At 40.1% G+C, this 14,318-nt stretch overlaps 1 protein-coding gene across 1 annotated transcript in view; it reads left to right on the top strand.

Moving 5' to 3' along the window:
- The window catches only part of LOC108756780 (nascent polypeptide-associated complex subunit alpha, muscle-specific form-like), a 69,261-nt gene that overhangs the window by 29,321 nt on the left and 25,622 nt on the right, over positions 1-14,318 (top strand). Inside the window, exons 3-4 of the mRNA XM_018500821.1 lie at positions 103-264; positions 493-606. Of these exons, the coding sequence (XP_018356323.1) occupies positions 103-264; positions 493-606 (276 nt within the window). The remainder of the gene's footprint in view (positions 1-102; positions 265-492; positions 607-14,318) is intronic.

Here is a 14,318-nt window from a genome sequence, read left to right as displayed (position 1 = left end):
AAATCCTTCTCTCGGTGAACATTGAGTGTTTACGGTTACGCTTTACATTCATACACTCGGAAGACGAAATTTGAAGAAAAAAAACTGTACCTCTGTTTTCAGCAACCTCTGCAAGAAGAAGTAAAAGCTGAGGAGACGAAGCAGGAACCGTCTGGAGACTCTCCTGCGGAGGTTGCGGAGGTCACGACGCCCACAGAGGCCACCCCTGCCAGTCCGAACACTGCCACTTCTCCAGACAATAAGGAAGCCAAAAAGAAGGAAAAGGTAAGGCGACTTTGCATCTGCGCTCGCCGAACCGGACTTAATTATAATCGTGCTTGATAAAATACATGAATTTTCCTCGTATCACGGATAGGATATCGAACGCGCATTCACGTATCATCAATTGTTCATGTTGTTCGATTTAGAAGGCTTTCCTTCTACGAAATATGACGCGTAATTACACGCGATGAGTTTGCCGATTGCTATCAGACATGTCTCCTCGTTTTCTAGAAGAAAAAGTGGTCCTTCAGGTCGATCAGCTTCAGCAAGAAGGACAAGACTAAGCCGAGCCGCGATGAAACGCCCAAGAATGGAGACGTCACCAAGGAAGAGCCGCTCGCAGAGGTGAGTAGCGAAAGAGCGTTCCACAAGGATATGTTGCCGCTCCAATTGGTGGAGTGACAAGAACTTGCTTTGCACACACACTGCGCTTCTCAAAGTAAACATAGGATCTGTTTTTAGCGTGATTTCGCTACGTGATTGCGAAATTCGTTACCTCTCGCTTTCGGGAGAAACGAGATGTTTGTATATTTGCCGGTATATATTTTTCAATTATCCAATGTTTGCTTGGAAACGTTTTCTGCCGAATACTCGTAATTGAAACAATATGGATAATTTATAACTCTCAGTAACTAAATAATTGGATAATTTCACCTCTCAGCTACATTTCATGACACCGATTGTGCGTTTTTGCGCGCCAAACAATTATCACACGCTCTCGCATCGAGTTCAATTTTGCCCGAGTTAATTACGCCGCTTTTTGATATTATGCATTTGCATTGGCGTTCGTTCTCGAAAAAGTCGCAAGTTTTTAATTTCGTCGACATCGCCATTTCTTGTTATCGGACGCAACGCGGCAAATAAAAATCGCGACGCAACGCGCTTCGATAGCACGAGGCGTTATTGCGAATAAAATTGTTTTTCGCGTTTATCGAACAAGTACATACATATCGCGCAGCGCCTGAACGAGTTCCAGGGCAAGGTAGCAGCGTAGGTGGTGCACAATCGCGACGCGGGGAAAAACAGGGCGATCGGCTTTACGAGCGGCAATGAATCGCCGCGACCCCGTTCCCACTTCCTCGATCTTTTGCCGGCTGCATAATCGCCGCGACCGAATAATCGACCAGCCAGCTGTGTTGAAAAAGTCCCGACCAATAACGGCCTGTGTTCGATCAAGCGTAGCACTTCGCTCGTTTCCCTTGGAAGTTCCTGCCGTGATCCGCGTCCGGAGAGATACATAATCGCGAACGGCCACGCGATAGCCGTCACGGGATCAGGACAGCCTACCTCAATGTGACTTAATCTAAAGTAATGAAATTCTGTTATAGTTATTGGATTCGCACACGTTCCTTGTTGGTAGCTTCTTAATTATTCGCATCTAATATAAATTGACGATTTAAAAAACAATTTTTTTTTCAAACTGCCGCCTTTCTTTAAATTTGCCGTCTCTATGCATAGCTTAGGTTAGCCTAGAAATCCTACAACACCAAGTCTGGTGTTGTACGAAAAATTTCAAAGCAAGAGTGACAAGAAGAATAATCTATACTGTCTCTTTTTATGTGTACTCTCTAAAACTTTCAGAGTGAATTGTCACTCTGACGAGTGAAATTTCGTTCTTAAAGATTGAAAATTTAGCTACTCTCTCTTTCCAAATTTTCAAGTGAGACTTCACTCTGAAAAATTTCGAGAGTACGCTGTCTCATTCTTACTATCGAAACTGATAAAAATAACAGACTAATCGAAAGTTTTGTAGCCAAACTCCGTTATAGGGTCTGTAGGTTAACCCATGTGCTAATCCGTGAATTGAACAGGATCGAGGGCTCTCGGAAAGTGCTTAATTGGAGCTCCGGAGCGTCCCGATTAATCTCGAAGGTGCTCGCGATTATCAGAGATTTATTTGGTAATAAATAAATAAATAAACGACCGTCTCGGCGCTTGGGCCCGCGTTAATAAAGTTTTATATTTATCTTAGTATCGCTCATTTCTCGGTTCTCATATTTATCGAGCAGGACGAGGGCCATTGCCCGGTGTCGTATCATTGTCGCTCAGGGAAATGATGAAGTATTATGCAGCTACACGTTATACCTCGTGACGCTGACGGCGCAGCCATTACAACGACGCGACGGCCTTTCACGAGCTCCGTGAATGATGGAGCTCATTTTGTAGATGTTATTATTAATCTTCGTCGTTGCGGCTTAACAAGCTATTCCACGTTACGCGCGCTTTATACCTCGATCAGTGCGATTATATCGTGATCGCGCGATACCTCGCGTCGTAAGGATGCACCGAGTCTCGGAAGCTTCAATTGGACCGCGATCAATTCTTGGAAAATTAACGACGTAATATAATGATATGTACAATGAATAATTCAGTTTCTCCTATAACGTGATAACAACAAATATAGCTGTGGCAATGTTGTTTACACAGGAAGGACGGTTTTGATGAAATATCTACAGATTTGGCTGCTCTCTAAAACTTTTAGAGTGAATCTTACTCTGAAGAGTAAAGTCACTCACTCTTTAAAAATTGAGCCACTCTGGCTTAATTTTCACTATTTAGAAAGAGATTCTACTCCGAAGAATTTAGAGAGTAGATATAGACGTGGAAATAATTGTTGGATCATCAAAATAGTTATGTATGTAGGGCGCACAAACTAATTGCTAGAACGTTAAAATTTTTTATAACGTCGCTCATCGGGCTTGAGATTTTCGCGTAATTTTATTAGTCCAACAAATTGATTTTTGAGAACCGGCAGATCGTGTACATTTAGAGATTGAACACTAACATCATTTCTACCAACGTAAATGAACTTTAATCTTGGTTTACTTTTTATCCCTTTCTAGTTCTTCAGAAAAAGATAAAAAGTAAATTAAACCGAGATTAAAGTTAATCTCCATTGGTAGAAATAAGAGCATCGATAAGAACGAAAGCAACAACGTACTTCACTCGCATCCACCTGCTGAAGTCACGTTCTGAAAAGCACACTGGGATAATTATCCCGAGGCAGCAATGAATCATCATAGTTCTTTCCGGTCAACGCAGGCAGGCAGCTGCGATCCGTTTGCCGGCAGATGCATAATAAATAGCGACGCCAGCTCTCGCTTTTCTTCCCGTTTCTCTCGCAATTTTTCTTTTCTTTTTCCCCTCGCTCTCTGCAGCTTCCCGTCTTATCTTGCCCTCTCGAGGCTGCATAATCTCGCGTAAGCGAAGCATGTAGCCTCTCGTAAGATCTCGCGACGGCTGATCCTCTCGTTTCCTTCACCACCTTCCTCTTCGTCTTCCTTTACAGTCTGCAGCTCAGCCGCATTCGCGTGCGTGGTCTCCCTTCCTTCCCTTTCTTCGTCGCCGCGACCTCGACGCGACAGAAAGAGAGTGGAAAGAGAGAAGAACAGCCGTGACTCATCCCTCCGGTTCGTCGTACCTCCGCGCGCGCAACTTTCGTGATAGGCCGCCGTGGAAAACCGGCTCTTCGCCGCGCGTGGTTAAATTATCCCCGCCGGTTGCCTGCCTGCCAGCCTACCAGCCAACCAGCCAACCAGCCTGATTCCATGTCGCAGCCTCCAGCTTCGACCTGCAGCTCGTCCCGAGATAGACAATGGCCCTCTTCGCCCGATATTACACGAGCACGATAATTTTATCGTTGGATCGGTTGACTGACCAACCGATAAGTTATGGCATTATTAAAAATTTATTCGATTACTATCCGACGTAATGTGTCGTTGCAGCATCACTCGCGTTATTATTCGGAGTTATTCTCCCGCGTTATCAATCGGTGTTTGACGAAAGCAAGAATCTCGACGTTTGAAGATCCTTCCGATTGGTGGAGATGGTATAATGACGGGACTTCATTAGCGTTGTTACGTTATTTATAGACTCCGCGGTACTTTTTGCTTTATCGGCAGACTATCGGCATATCATTTTTGCGTCCTGTTCTCGCAGTCGTTTATCACTCCGCGAGTGATGGATGCGGCCGTATCGCTTGGACAGTTGAAAACATGCATTCTCCATAGGGACGGACCGAAGGTTCCGTGCTCTCGCGAAAGAATTCTAGATATTTATAGCTTGTTGCATCGTCTCGTTGTCGACACTAATGTAACCTTGATGAATCGGACAGTTGCTGCATCTTATTCATTATCCTTGGCAGTCATTCTTTCCCTAATAATTAATAATAGATACGATATTTAGAAAATTATTATTTAAGTATTTACATTACAATGATAATAAATCCATTCAAGTAATTATTATCTCACAGTAAAGTAAATCATATTATTCTCGAGATTTTTAGCTAAGCGTGAACAATTCTCAAGACACTCTCTTTGTACACTTGTATTTTTTACCGTGCACTAAAATAAATTTTGTCAGCACTAGGGCAAAAAATACTCATCGATAAAGTAAATTCTAAAGTAAATTTCTGAGATATATGGACGATTTATAGATTTATTTTACGAAGTATGTAAAAAGTACCTTGTAATATTGCTATACGATGATTTACCAGAAAAGTAAAGTGAATTTTAACATAAATGGACATGTCCCTATGTTCCTATGTTCAATTCCATAAAATTCACTAGAATTCTAATGCATTTTACTTAACATTTTTCTTCGTGTAGTAGATGCAGAGAGAGAGTTTGTTATTGTTTTAGGGCTGTGCCCTCTAAGAACAAATTAATGCAAAGATGAAATAGAAAACAAAAAAGAAAAAATTACAAAAATTAAAGGAAACGAGTTACAAAAAAAAACAATGAATTTAGCAAAAATAAAAAAGTATAATACAAAAAATATAATCCGAGAGAGAGAGAGAGAGAGTTTTAGCCGTTCAACCGCGACTTTCACTCCCTTCGAACGGCCCAGCATTCCGGAGTCATTAAAGAATTACAAGTAGTACGCAACCGCGTACAAACGCGCTGTTGTGTGCGTCTCGTAATAGCGACATGACATTGTTGAGCACGTTATGACACGGTCATGCTAGTTGCAGAGTCCTATTGCTCTCACCAACCGGTTTATTTATTGCACGTTGGGAAGCGCATAGCATGCGGATTGAAATTTCTCGAGCAGTTAGCGGAAAACGTTTTCTCATACTTAATCATTCATTCTTCGACTCATTGACGTTTTAATCATCGCGTTTATATGTATTATGATTATATAAACTTGTCGCACCAAGTACTGCTGGTTAATGGATACTACCGTAAATAGAGTTGTTAATTACTCTTGTACTAGAAAGATTATTTGTCAAAGACACAATTATTAAGCGACTTTTTCGTCGCATGGTCTCAGCTGCGCTAATATATTTTTCTATTTCTAGTAATATACTCATTCTGCCTTAATTGGCGGCGAAATTTTCAATTCAAAGCAATTAAACTCTCAATTCCCTTAAATTACCTCTTCACGCATTCTTATGTCCACGAGGCGTCTAAACTTTCTCTGGTATTTGTCACGTCTTTAACGGCAAAGGAAGAAGTGGGTCGAGACAATGCAATTATATTGCTTAACATTCCACCAAAATTAATTTAAAGTGATCTGTACATCTGTCGTGAACGGAATGTCGCGGTAAAAAAAATAATATAATTAAAATCAAATAATATAATTAAACTGAAACGAGTTAAATTATGAATTAAATGTCGATGAGGTAATCGCTAAAAATTCTTCGCGGGTAATCTCGGTATTCTTTATTTAACGATCCGACGAATTCAGTTATTTACTTCACTGAACTATTGAAAAGTGACATTTCTCAAATTGAATAATATCATCTCTTTGCTGTTATTTGGTCCATTTTAGCAGACAAACTTAAAGGTAGTTAATTAATTTCTTTTTATTTATGTTTCTTATTTAATAACTGGTTTTAATTGTACGATTTTATTGATTCTTTGTCTCTCATAGAATCTACTTACCATTATATAACGCTTTTTAACCAAAAAATGGAACGTAGTTAGTTTTTGCACGGGATAAAAGCAACGAGACCGTCCGATATATATATATATATATTCCTCCGATAAATCTTGACGCTGTTTCTCGCTGGTCGAGAACCACCTTGTCTCCTTCCACGAGTGCGTCATCGTCGCGACTCGGATTTGCGTGTGCGGTGCTTTTTTGCAGACTACTCTCCGCGTGACACGAAATGTTAATGGGAGTGGTGCGTGCGTGTACGTTCCGGATACCCCTTCCTGCCACGGATCCCAGGAATTATGGGCGATTGGATAAAAAACCGTTTGCTGATCGATCGTATCGCTCTAGTGCGCTGACGTCGCTAATTATTTCATAACGTCGATAGTGTGATCGACGTGGTTCGGCTTGACGTAATGTCGATACGCGGTCACGGCCCTTGGGCCAATTTCCTATACGGGGACGTACGATATGTCGGACGAGAGATATCCAGGTGACCCAGGTATACGAGCACCGGTCAGTGGACTTGTCTACGTCGTGTTCGGTCGGAGCTCATTGTGTTCGCCAGCAGCACGGTTCAATGGCCCAAACTTCCCGGATATATAATACTTGCCTACGGCGAGCTATTTCATCGCGGAAAAAGAACTGTATCAGGGGCGCGTTCGTTAAGATTGAAGAAAAAAAAAAAAAAATGCAGCTTCAAAATAGCGGATACCCAGAATTAAGATGTATACCAAGTGTACAAATTGATTGAGCGTTTTACGAGGCCTGACGAGAAGTGATTTTTGTCAGGTTTTTTTTACATTTTTTTTTTAACACAGTCTCCTTTTTGAATCAATATATTTATTCCGACGATATTCAAACTTTTTTATGCCATCACGTTCGTTCAATACGCTTTCTCTAATCTTTCAAGTAAACGTTAGTTTCGTCGATTGTATTTCAGTATTTGAGTCGGATCTTCTCCTGCGGGCCATTCCTTCATATTTCGAAAGAAGAAAAAGTCACTGGGGACTAAATATGATGAAATACAGCGCTCGCAAAGCCAATTCGAAGTACGATTCGTGCAATTTTGTGACTGTAATTGAAGAATCGTGCATTGTCGTGGAATTAAAAGTTGGTTTTTACGCGAAACAAAAAATTAACGAACGCAACTGTCTGAAATTTTAACAGTTTAGTGCAGAATTAAACTTGTGCAAAATTATAGCAGTTTGATATTTGTGGCGTCATTTCTATGTCGAGAACTATTCGGAACTACTCTCGTAATTGCAGGAAATGTACGCGCATGTCCTTTTTTTTTCTCTCGGTCCATCATTTCTCTCACGCTCAGTTCTTTCCTCATCATTACATTGCTTATTTATTGTAAGTAAAACTTCAAAAGCGAACGCGACCGACGTCGAGGATTGAAGACGAAAACAATGCGGCGACACGCGTGCGAGAAGCGAGCTCGATTAAACAAATTTGTATCGTCGTGTGAATTACAGCATTAGGCGAGTAATAAATATCATGTTCATTTATTTTTAGCTGCCGGACCGCGCCCTTATCGCGGTCGCATTGCGAGTAAATTATGTAGATAACGACGTTAACGAGTCGAACAAGTTGAAGTGGACGGTTGCTCGGAATTTATTAGTTCGACTCTCACACCAAGACGCACGAATAATTAGTCTGCCAGCTGTTATTCTTCGTGTAATTACAAATTTCTCTCAAGTTATCCGCGAGTGTAACTTATTAGCTAATTTTACGAATTCTAAGCTAAATGATTTTATACATGATATTAATGAGTTGAAATTAATAATATAAAATAATAAAATAATAAACCAAAAAATCTCTATATCATGAATTAAAGTGAGATTTTTTTTTAATCATAATGAAACGAAATTTACAAGATAAATGTTATCGTCCGTTTTGAATGCTGTGGGTGCCGGAACAATCCCTTATTTTATTCAGCTTTCATGTAGAGCAGTTTCGGATTTTCAGCTCAAGTTTATAGTTTTTTTTTTTTTAGAGATGTCACAGTGTTCCCCTCGAAGGAGCCTGCAACGGAAAGTGCTTCTCGGATCTTGAACGGTTGTTTTTGTCAATGAAGCGCGACCCTCATATATAGGTGCTTCAGAGATCTCTTCTGACGCCTAGCGTCTGGGACGACCCTCTTTTTCCAAGTCCTGCGAATATGACATTGTCTCCAACACCCTCACGCACAATGCCGCCGCATGTTCCAGGGTGTGGCCGTGCGACTCATTCTTCGCTCGTTCCCCGAACTTTGCCCGGCCATCGCGTCGCCGTGACTTTCATTGCAGGGCTGCCGAGTGGTATTAATTAGTATCGCATGGTGACGTGCGTGTAGAAGGAGAGTATGGCGGTCAGAAAGTGCAAAGGGGAGCTTTCGTGAGCTGAGGTTAGCCTTGCGTGACTCACCCCTTGGAGGAGAGAAAACACCTGTGTGAGGGTTAAGGCCAACCTTACGCGCAGGGAAAGACTTTGTTTCATTCTTCGTTTCAGCTCTGAGTGCAAAGTCCTTCCTTTCTTTCCCTTTTCGTAACGTATATGGAGTTAACGACTAAACAAATATATGTAGAATGAGGCTCGAAAGAATCTATCAGTGAAATGTAAAAAAGCCCATCGGAACATGCATCAGCTGTTCAGATGGGCTTTTTTTCCATTTCACTGATATATGGAGTTGGCGCAGGTATGCAAGTTCAAGGTGTCCACGTTGCATGCGTGTTTTATTTTAGAACAGAATGATTGAATGTCACTGACCATGATATGCGTAAGCATATCTTGAACAACAACAGAGACAGAGAATTATTAGGCGCTGTAAATTAAATTAAACGCCTCTGTAATCTACAAGGAAGTGAATACGAAATTCCAAAACTTTTCAGAAATTCTGACCGAAACATATTCACTCGTGTTATCTAGGAAATGTTTAATTATGGCGATAGGCTATTAATCTAGTAAATATTCACTTTTTAGTACGAATCCTAATTTAACTTAAATTAGCTACTACAATTTTTTTAATATAAACTTTACTTAGCATCAATGTAACTTATTAATATGAATTTTTTCCGTTAGCTAAAAGTTACGTAAAAGAAATCGTGATTCCGTGATATTCGCTTTCTACACGAATACGACGTGTAATCTTGCACTGTTGCGAAAAAGATTTCGTCACGTATATGACAAGATGCGTTCTGTCCCCGGTTGTAAACCCGTCAACGTCACAGCGTTGCACATGCAACGATGCGTGCACGTGCAGTTTCGTCGAGAGAGTAAGACCGTTGCGACAGTGGTCGCAGTCCCTGTGATTCGGAACCGGTTTTCATGTGCGGCAGAAAGCATTGCGGTGGTGCTTGCTCGGTTCGATTTCATCCCTAATGGCTCCGATGAAATTCATCCCACGGTCCTTCGAGTTCTGCCATCCATATATATATATATATCTTTCGATGCAGTATCGTATCACGTTTACGCGCGCGTAACCTTGAAAAGGAACTTCCTTGTGCCTCTATGACGTTAATTCTTAGAGAACTTTCTTATGCGATAATACATTCGGGAAATTAAATGAAAATTTGTTGATGAATTTTTCAAAAGATTTCTATAAAAATATTACCTTTTTGTAGGTTAAAAGGTTTATGTCTATAAATAATTTTTTATAAATAATTGATACATTTAATTTATTATTTAGCTGTTTGTATAAATTATAATTTTTTAAAGACTAGTGACGAGTTTATCTGTGTTACAATACAAGTACTTGTATTTTTATAATTGGTAGCAGCACAGAAGGAAAAGATTTGCTTTGAACGCGAAAGGGATTACAAAATTTAATTGTCAACTTTGTTTAATACTTGTAATTGGTAGCGAACAAATTTGTGCATTTGACAAATATTCTACATTTGTTGCAAATAATTTTTGTAGCGAGTTCGAGAATCAAAGAATAAGTATTTGATGCATCTGTAAATAATTTGCGATCCCTATGTAATTTGCAAATGAAATTTATCATTAAGGCGGATTAGCCTTAAAAAAAATTTTTCCCTCCGTGAATATTGACTTAAAAACAAGAATTTTGAATAACGAGGAATGATGCTATTTGCGCAGATCGAGTTGAAGTACTTTTCATGCTCTTTGCTCAATTTTCACTTCTGTTGGAACCACAGTGACAATAACGATGTAGGACGCGTCGCGTGACATATCGACATCTGAAAGGTGTTCTTACGTGTCGTCAATCGTATTTTGTCTAAAGTTATGTGCTTTCGTTGGAAGCACGCGGTCAGACGCAATGCGACAGGTGAAATGAAAAGCTCGAATGAAAAGCCTGAGATTCGCGCAAATGCACGATAGAGATGAAATACGGGAAGCAGCTTTGATCGATCTGAACTTTTTCTCTTCTGTTCACGAAATTTCACGGACATCCTGAAGGCGTCCAAAAGTGACGATGCGCGATTTCTTACATTCTCCTAACTTTTTTTCCCTGAGAGTTGCTTTCCGGCCATCATTCATGGTAATGTTCGAGCCACCGATTTCGTCCGTCAGACTCTGTGAAAAATTTTTCCAAGTATTTAAATTCTCCTATCGTAAAGATCTCCGGATTGTGAACGAAGAAAAGTTTGCCAGGTAAATTCCCGCAGCCATCGCGCCAAACTTTTGATCGCGGAAATTAAGCGAGCAAACTGCTTTCCTCGTTTTGGTGATGAAGCGAAGTTTCCTTATGTAAAAGGCTCGCTCATTATAGTCTCGTGAATTGATTAATATCGAGCGGAAGGTTCGCGACAGCGCGAACGCCAAATGTTACACGGCATCGAACGCGCCTCTACGATTCCTCCTAAATTTCAAGGGATACTCAACAAGTCGGGAAAGATGGAAAGTTAACGAGGTAGCGGGACTGTAACGATCACTTTTTAACTCGCCCGAACGCGGCGCGTACTCGCCGTCGATTCAAATTCCGTTAAAAAACCCCGGCGAGAAAGAGAAATGGAAAAGGGAGTTGAAGAAGGGTCCGCGGCTCTTTATTGTGACGAGACACAAAAGAGGTGCACGACCGCGTTCAAAGGATCTACGGGCCCTCGACCTCTTCGATGATTCGCGCGTGAAAGACTCATACCGATGGCCGCCGATTTTCCACACCACAATTTCGCTCGTCGCTCTCGCTCGCATATAACAGGATCGCATTACAAAGTCAAGGCGATCGATGTAAGACATTCTTTGATATCTCGTAGACTCTTGAATCTCTTACACTGCGCCAGATTTTAGATTTCCTTCGATCGGAAAACGTGTCGTTTGATCAAAAGCGAAGATTTAACATACTTTTATTGTTTATCGAACAGACGGAATTGAAATTTGCAGAAGGCATTTAATAGGTTTTCGTGAACTATTTTCATGTTGCCGATGAATGTATTGTTACCATTTTATTTTATTTTTCAATTTGATGAATTGCAGTTGGGTTAACTAAATAGAATGCTAACCGAAGTATTTTAGTTATGCTAACTGAATAATTCTAGTGTCGCTGAATTGTCTTCTGCTATTTCGCGGTTTCCTCCGTCATTATAGAGGCAAGTAGTTCTCTGTCGAGGAGCTTAATCCTCTGGGGAAGAGCAATCTTTCGTTGAATTTCAAGAACTCGAAGCTTGACATTATCTCGTTCCCCTTTGTATTCTTTTCCTTGTTCCTCGCTCGGTTCGGTCTTGCTTTACTGGAGAAAACAATACGCAATTACGAGCTAATCGGACTCCGAGTGCACTTGGCGTGCGGCCAGAACTGTCGAAGGCTCTTCTCCCGGACGTGTCTGAAAGCCATCCGAAGGTTGTACGGATTAAAACGGATTATCTAGAGAACCTGTTGTCAACGGCAAATGTATCGTTTTGTTTTCTTTCGGATCGGTCGATCGATCGATCGTTTTTTGCGTTTCCATCAAAAATTCTCTGATGTGTTCCCATAAAAAGAAGGAATAAAGTACAGCACACAAATACAAATAAAAATGATAATCTTTTTGTCTCGATTTAAGACCTTACTTAACTACAGTTAAGATCTCATCAGAAATGTAACATGAATATAAAAAAGTTGAAGTACTTTTAAGCGATATCAATAATTGTTTTAAGTAATATTTTTGTCATTATTTGATGTGAGGAATTAATAGAAGAATATAAATACATGTTAATTTCCGTTTTAATATGAAACGCTTCCGTGAATTTCTATGGCGTTCTCGACAGTGAATGGCCGTAATCTTGCGACCAGTCTTCCCGTCAAATATTGGCCTAGTCGAAGTTCACTCTTTTCGTCACGACTGATAACCAGACAGACGGTCAACAGAAGAAAATTTCTATCGGACAATTCTTGGTTATCGCCTGAAGCCTGTCAGACTTAAAGTCTGCCAGACCGAAAACGCTCACTTTTTTTCACCTTCTATTAAGAGTTTATTCCGATTCAAAGATTAAAAATACAGAAAATGGAAATATTGAATGTATAAAAAAATTACGCAGAGTTTTGGTGAGCTCTCAAATCTTCAAAGTTTCTTCCAGAACGACTGAACAGGTTGAGGATAAATGTAGCAATGTATTTTCATCCAACGTCCTTATTTTAGAAGCACACGTGTCCTTGTGAGAAACTTTATTAATGTAAATGAAGTGATCGAAAGCAGACGGTCGCGGTCGTGAAAGACGAAAGGTTTCCTTCAAGGAAGGTAATCAAGTGTATCCCTTCTAGGGAAGCGGAAAAGAGGAGGAGAGGGGAGGGGGGGGGGAGGGAAACTACCGCTCTCATCGTAAGCCACGAAGGAGCCTCATATTTTGATGGAAGAGCCGACATTTCTCCTCTGCCGGCGACTTCAATTTACTCTTGTAACGAAGAACCGGAAGAAGTGACGAGGATAGGGAAGGAAAGAACGAGACGAGGAAATAAATGCGTCACGGTGCAAACCGGGAAAACTAATTTTGCAAATGCGCGAAAGATATACCTGCATTCATAAACAGATTGATATCGCCGAGCACAATGACAAAAATGTACAGCTCGTTGTCGGATGGTATTCGTATTTTTAACCGAAATATAACGATTCAGAGGATCCACCAACCTCTATTCTCCTCTTTCTGTTTCTCATTATTAATCGTGATTTAAATTTAACCAAAGTACGTCAGTTTAAAGATCTCGTTACTACGGAGAAATTTTCATCGATTTGCACGATTTATTTAAAATGCTATTTATTTTTGTTTCTTTGCGAATACTTTTTATTTTTATCTTTTATGTCGGTTTCCTGACACGCTTTAAAAACACCTATGCTCCAACGACGTGCTGATAAAAATGAATATTTCTCACGCACGCACATTTACTGCGATATTATGTGGAACATAAAAAGGGAATTTTACGGAGATCGCTGAAGGGTCAACATGTTAAATTTTATTTCGTATCTTAAAATTGTAAGATACATTTATATATGTGTAAGATATTATTAAAAAAGATAGTTTTATATATATCGTACCTTTGCTTTGAAAGCGACACGACTCAAAAAATAAGTAAAAGTTTCCTAGAAAATGGGAAAAATTATTTTTCAACTTATAATATAGAAGATTATTGATTAATCACGTAATAATTGCAAAAAGAATATATTTTTATTAGGTATAATCGAATATTATTTTCGTTTTACAACTCTTAAAAAGAACTATTCTTTCAGTTGTGATAATTTTGACGATTTTTTTTTTAAGTTAAAGCGAAATTATTTTACTTTTAATCACATTTTTTAACGTGTCATTTTTTAAGTAACGTTAATTAAGCTTTATATATATATATATATATATATATATATATATAATATTAGATCTCTACATTATTATATTTCCATTATTACTATTATTTATGAGAGTATTTTGTAGATTCTTTACTCGACTTTACTCAGCTGTATCGAAATCAATTTGACCGGCTTGCCGCAGAGCGAAGGCTCTGAAAATCGACAATCCGGTTCGCGAACTGTCATTTTCGCACAACATTGTTTTGCAACGTGTCGTTGCCATCGTTGCGAGACCTCGCGGCGCCCATGCACGTACTTTTCGCGTGCATGCAGGGGTCTAGGGGGAGGTAAATTCACCGGAGGGGACGATTGCGTGCGAATCGCGATCTGAAATTCACGGTGGCGAATTTCCACACCCCATCGCGCGCTCGTCCTTTCGGATTTGGGCGTCGTCGTCGTCGCCGTCGTCGCCACCGCCACC

The sequence above is a fragment of the Trachymyrmex septentrionalis genome, unplaced genomic scaffold (genome assembly GCF_001594115.1).
Source record: "Trachymyrmex septentrionalis isolate Tsep2-gDNA-1 unplaced genomic scaffold, Tsep1.0 scaffold13, whole genome shotgun sequence".
Taxonomy (NCBI): Eukaryota; Metazoa; Arthropoda; class Insecta; order Hymenoptera; family Formicidae; genus Trachymyrmex; species Trachymyrmex septentrionalis.
This window is presented reverse-complemented; position numbering and strand designations above follow the sequence as displayed.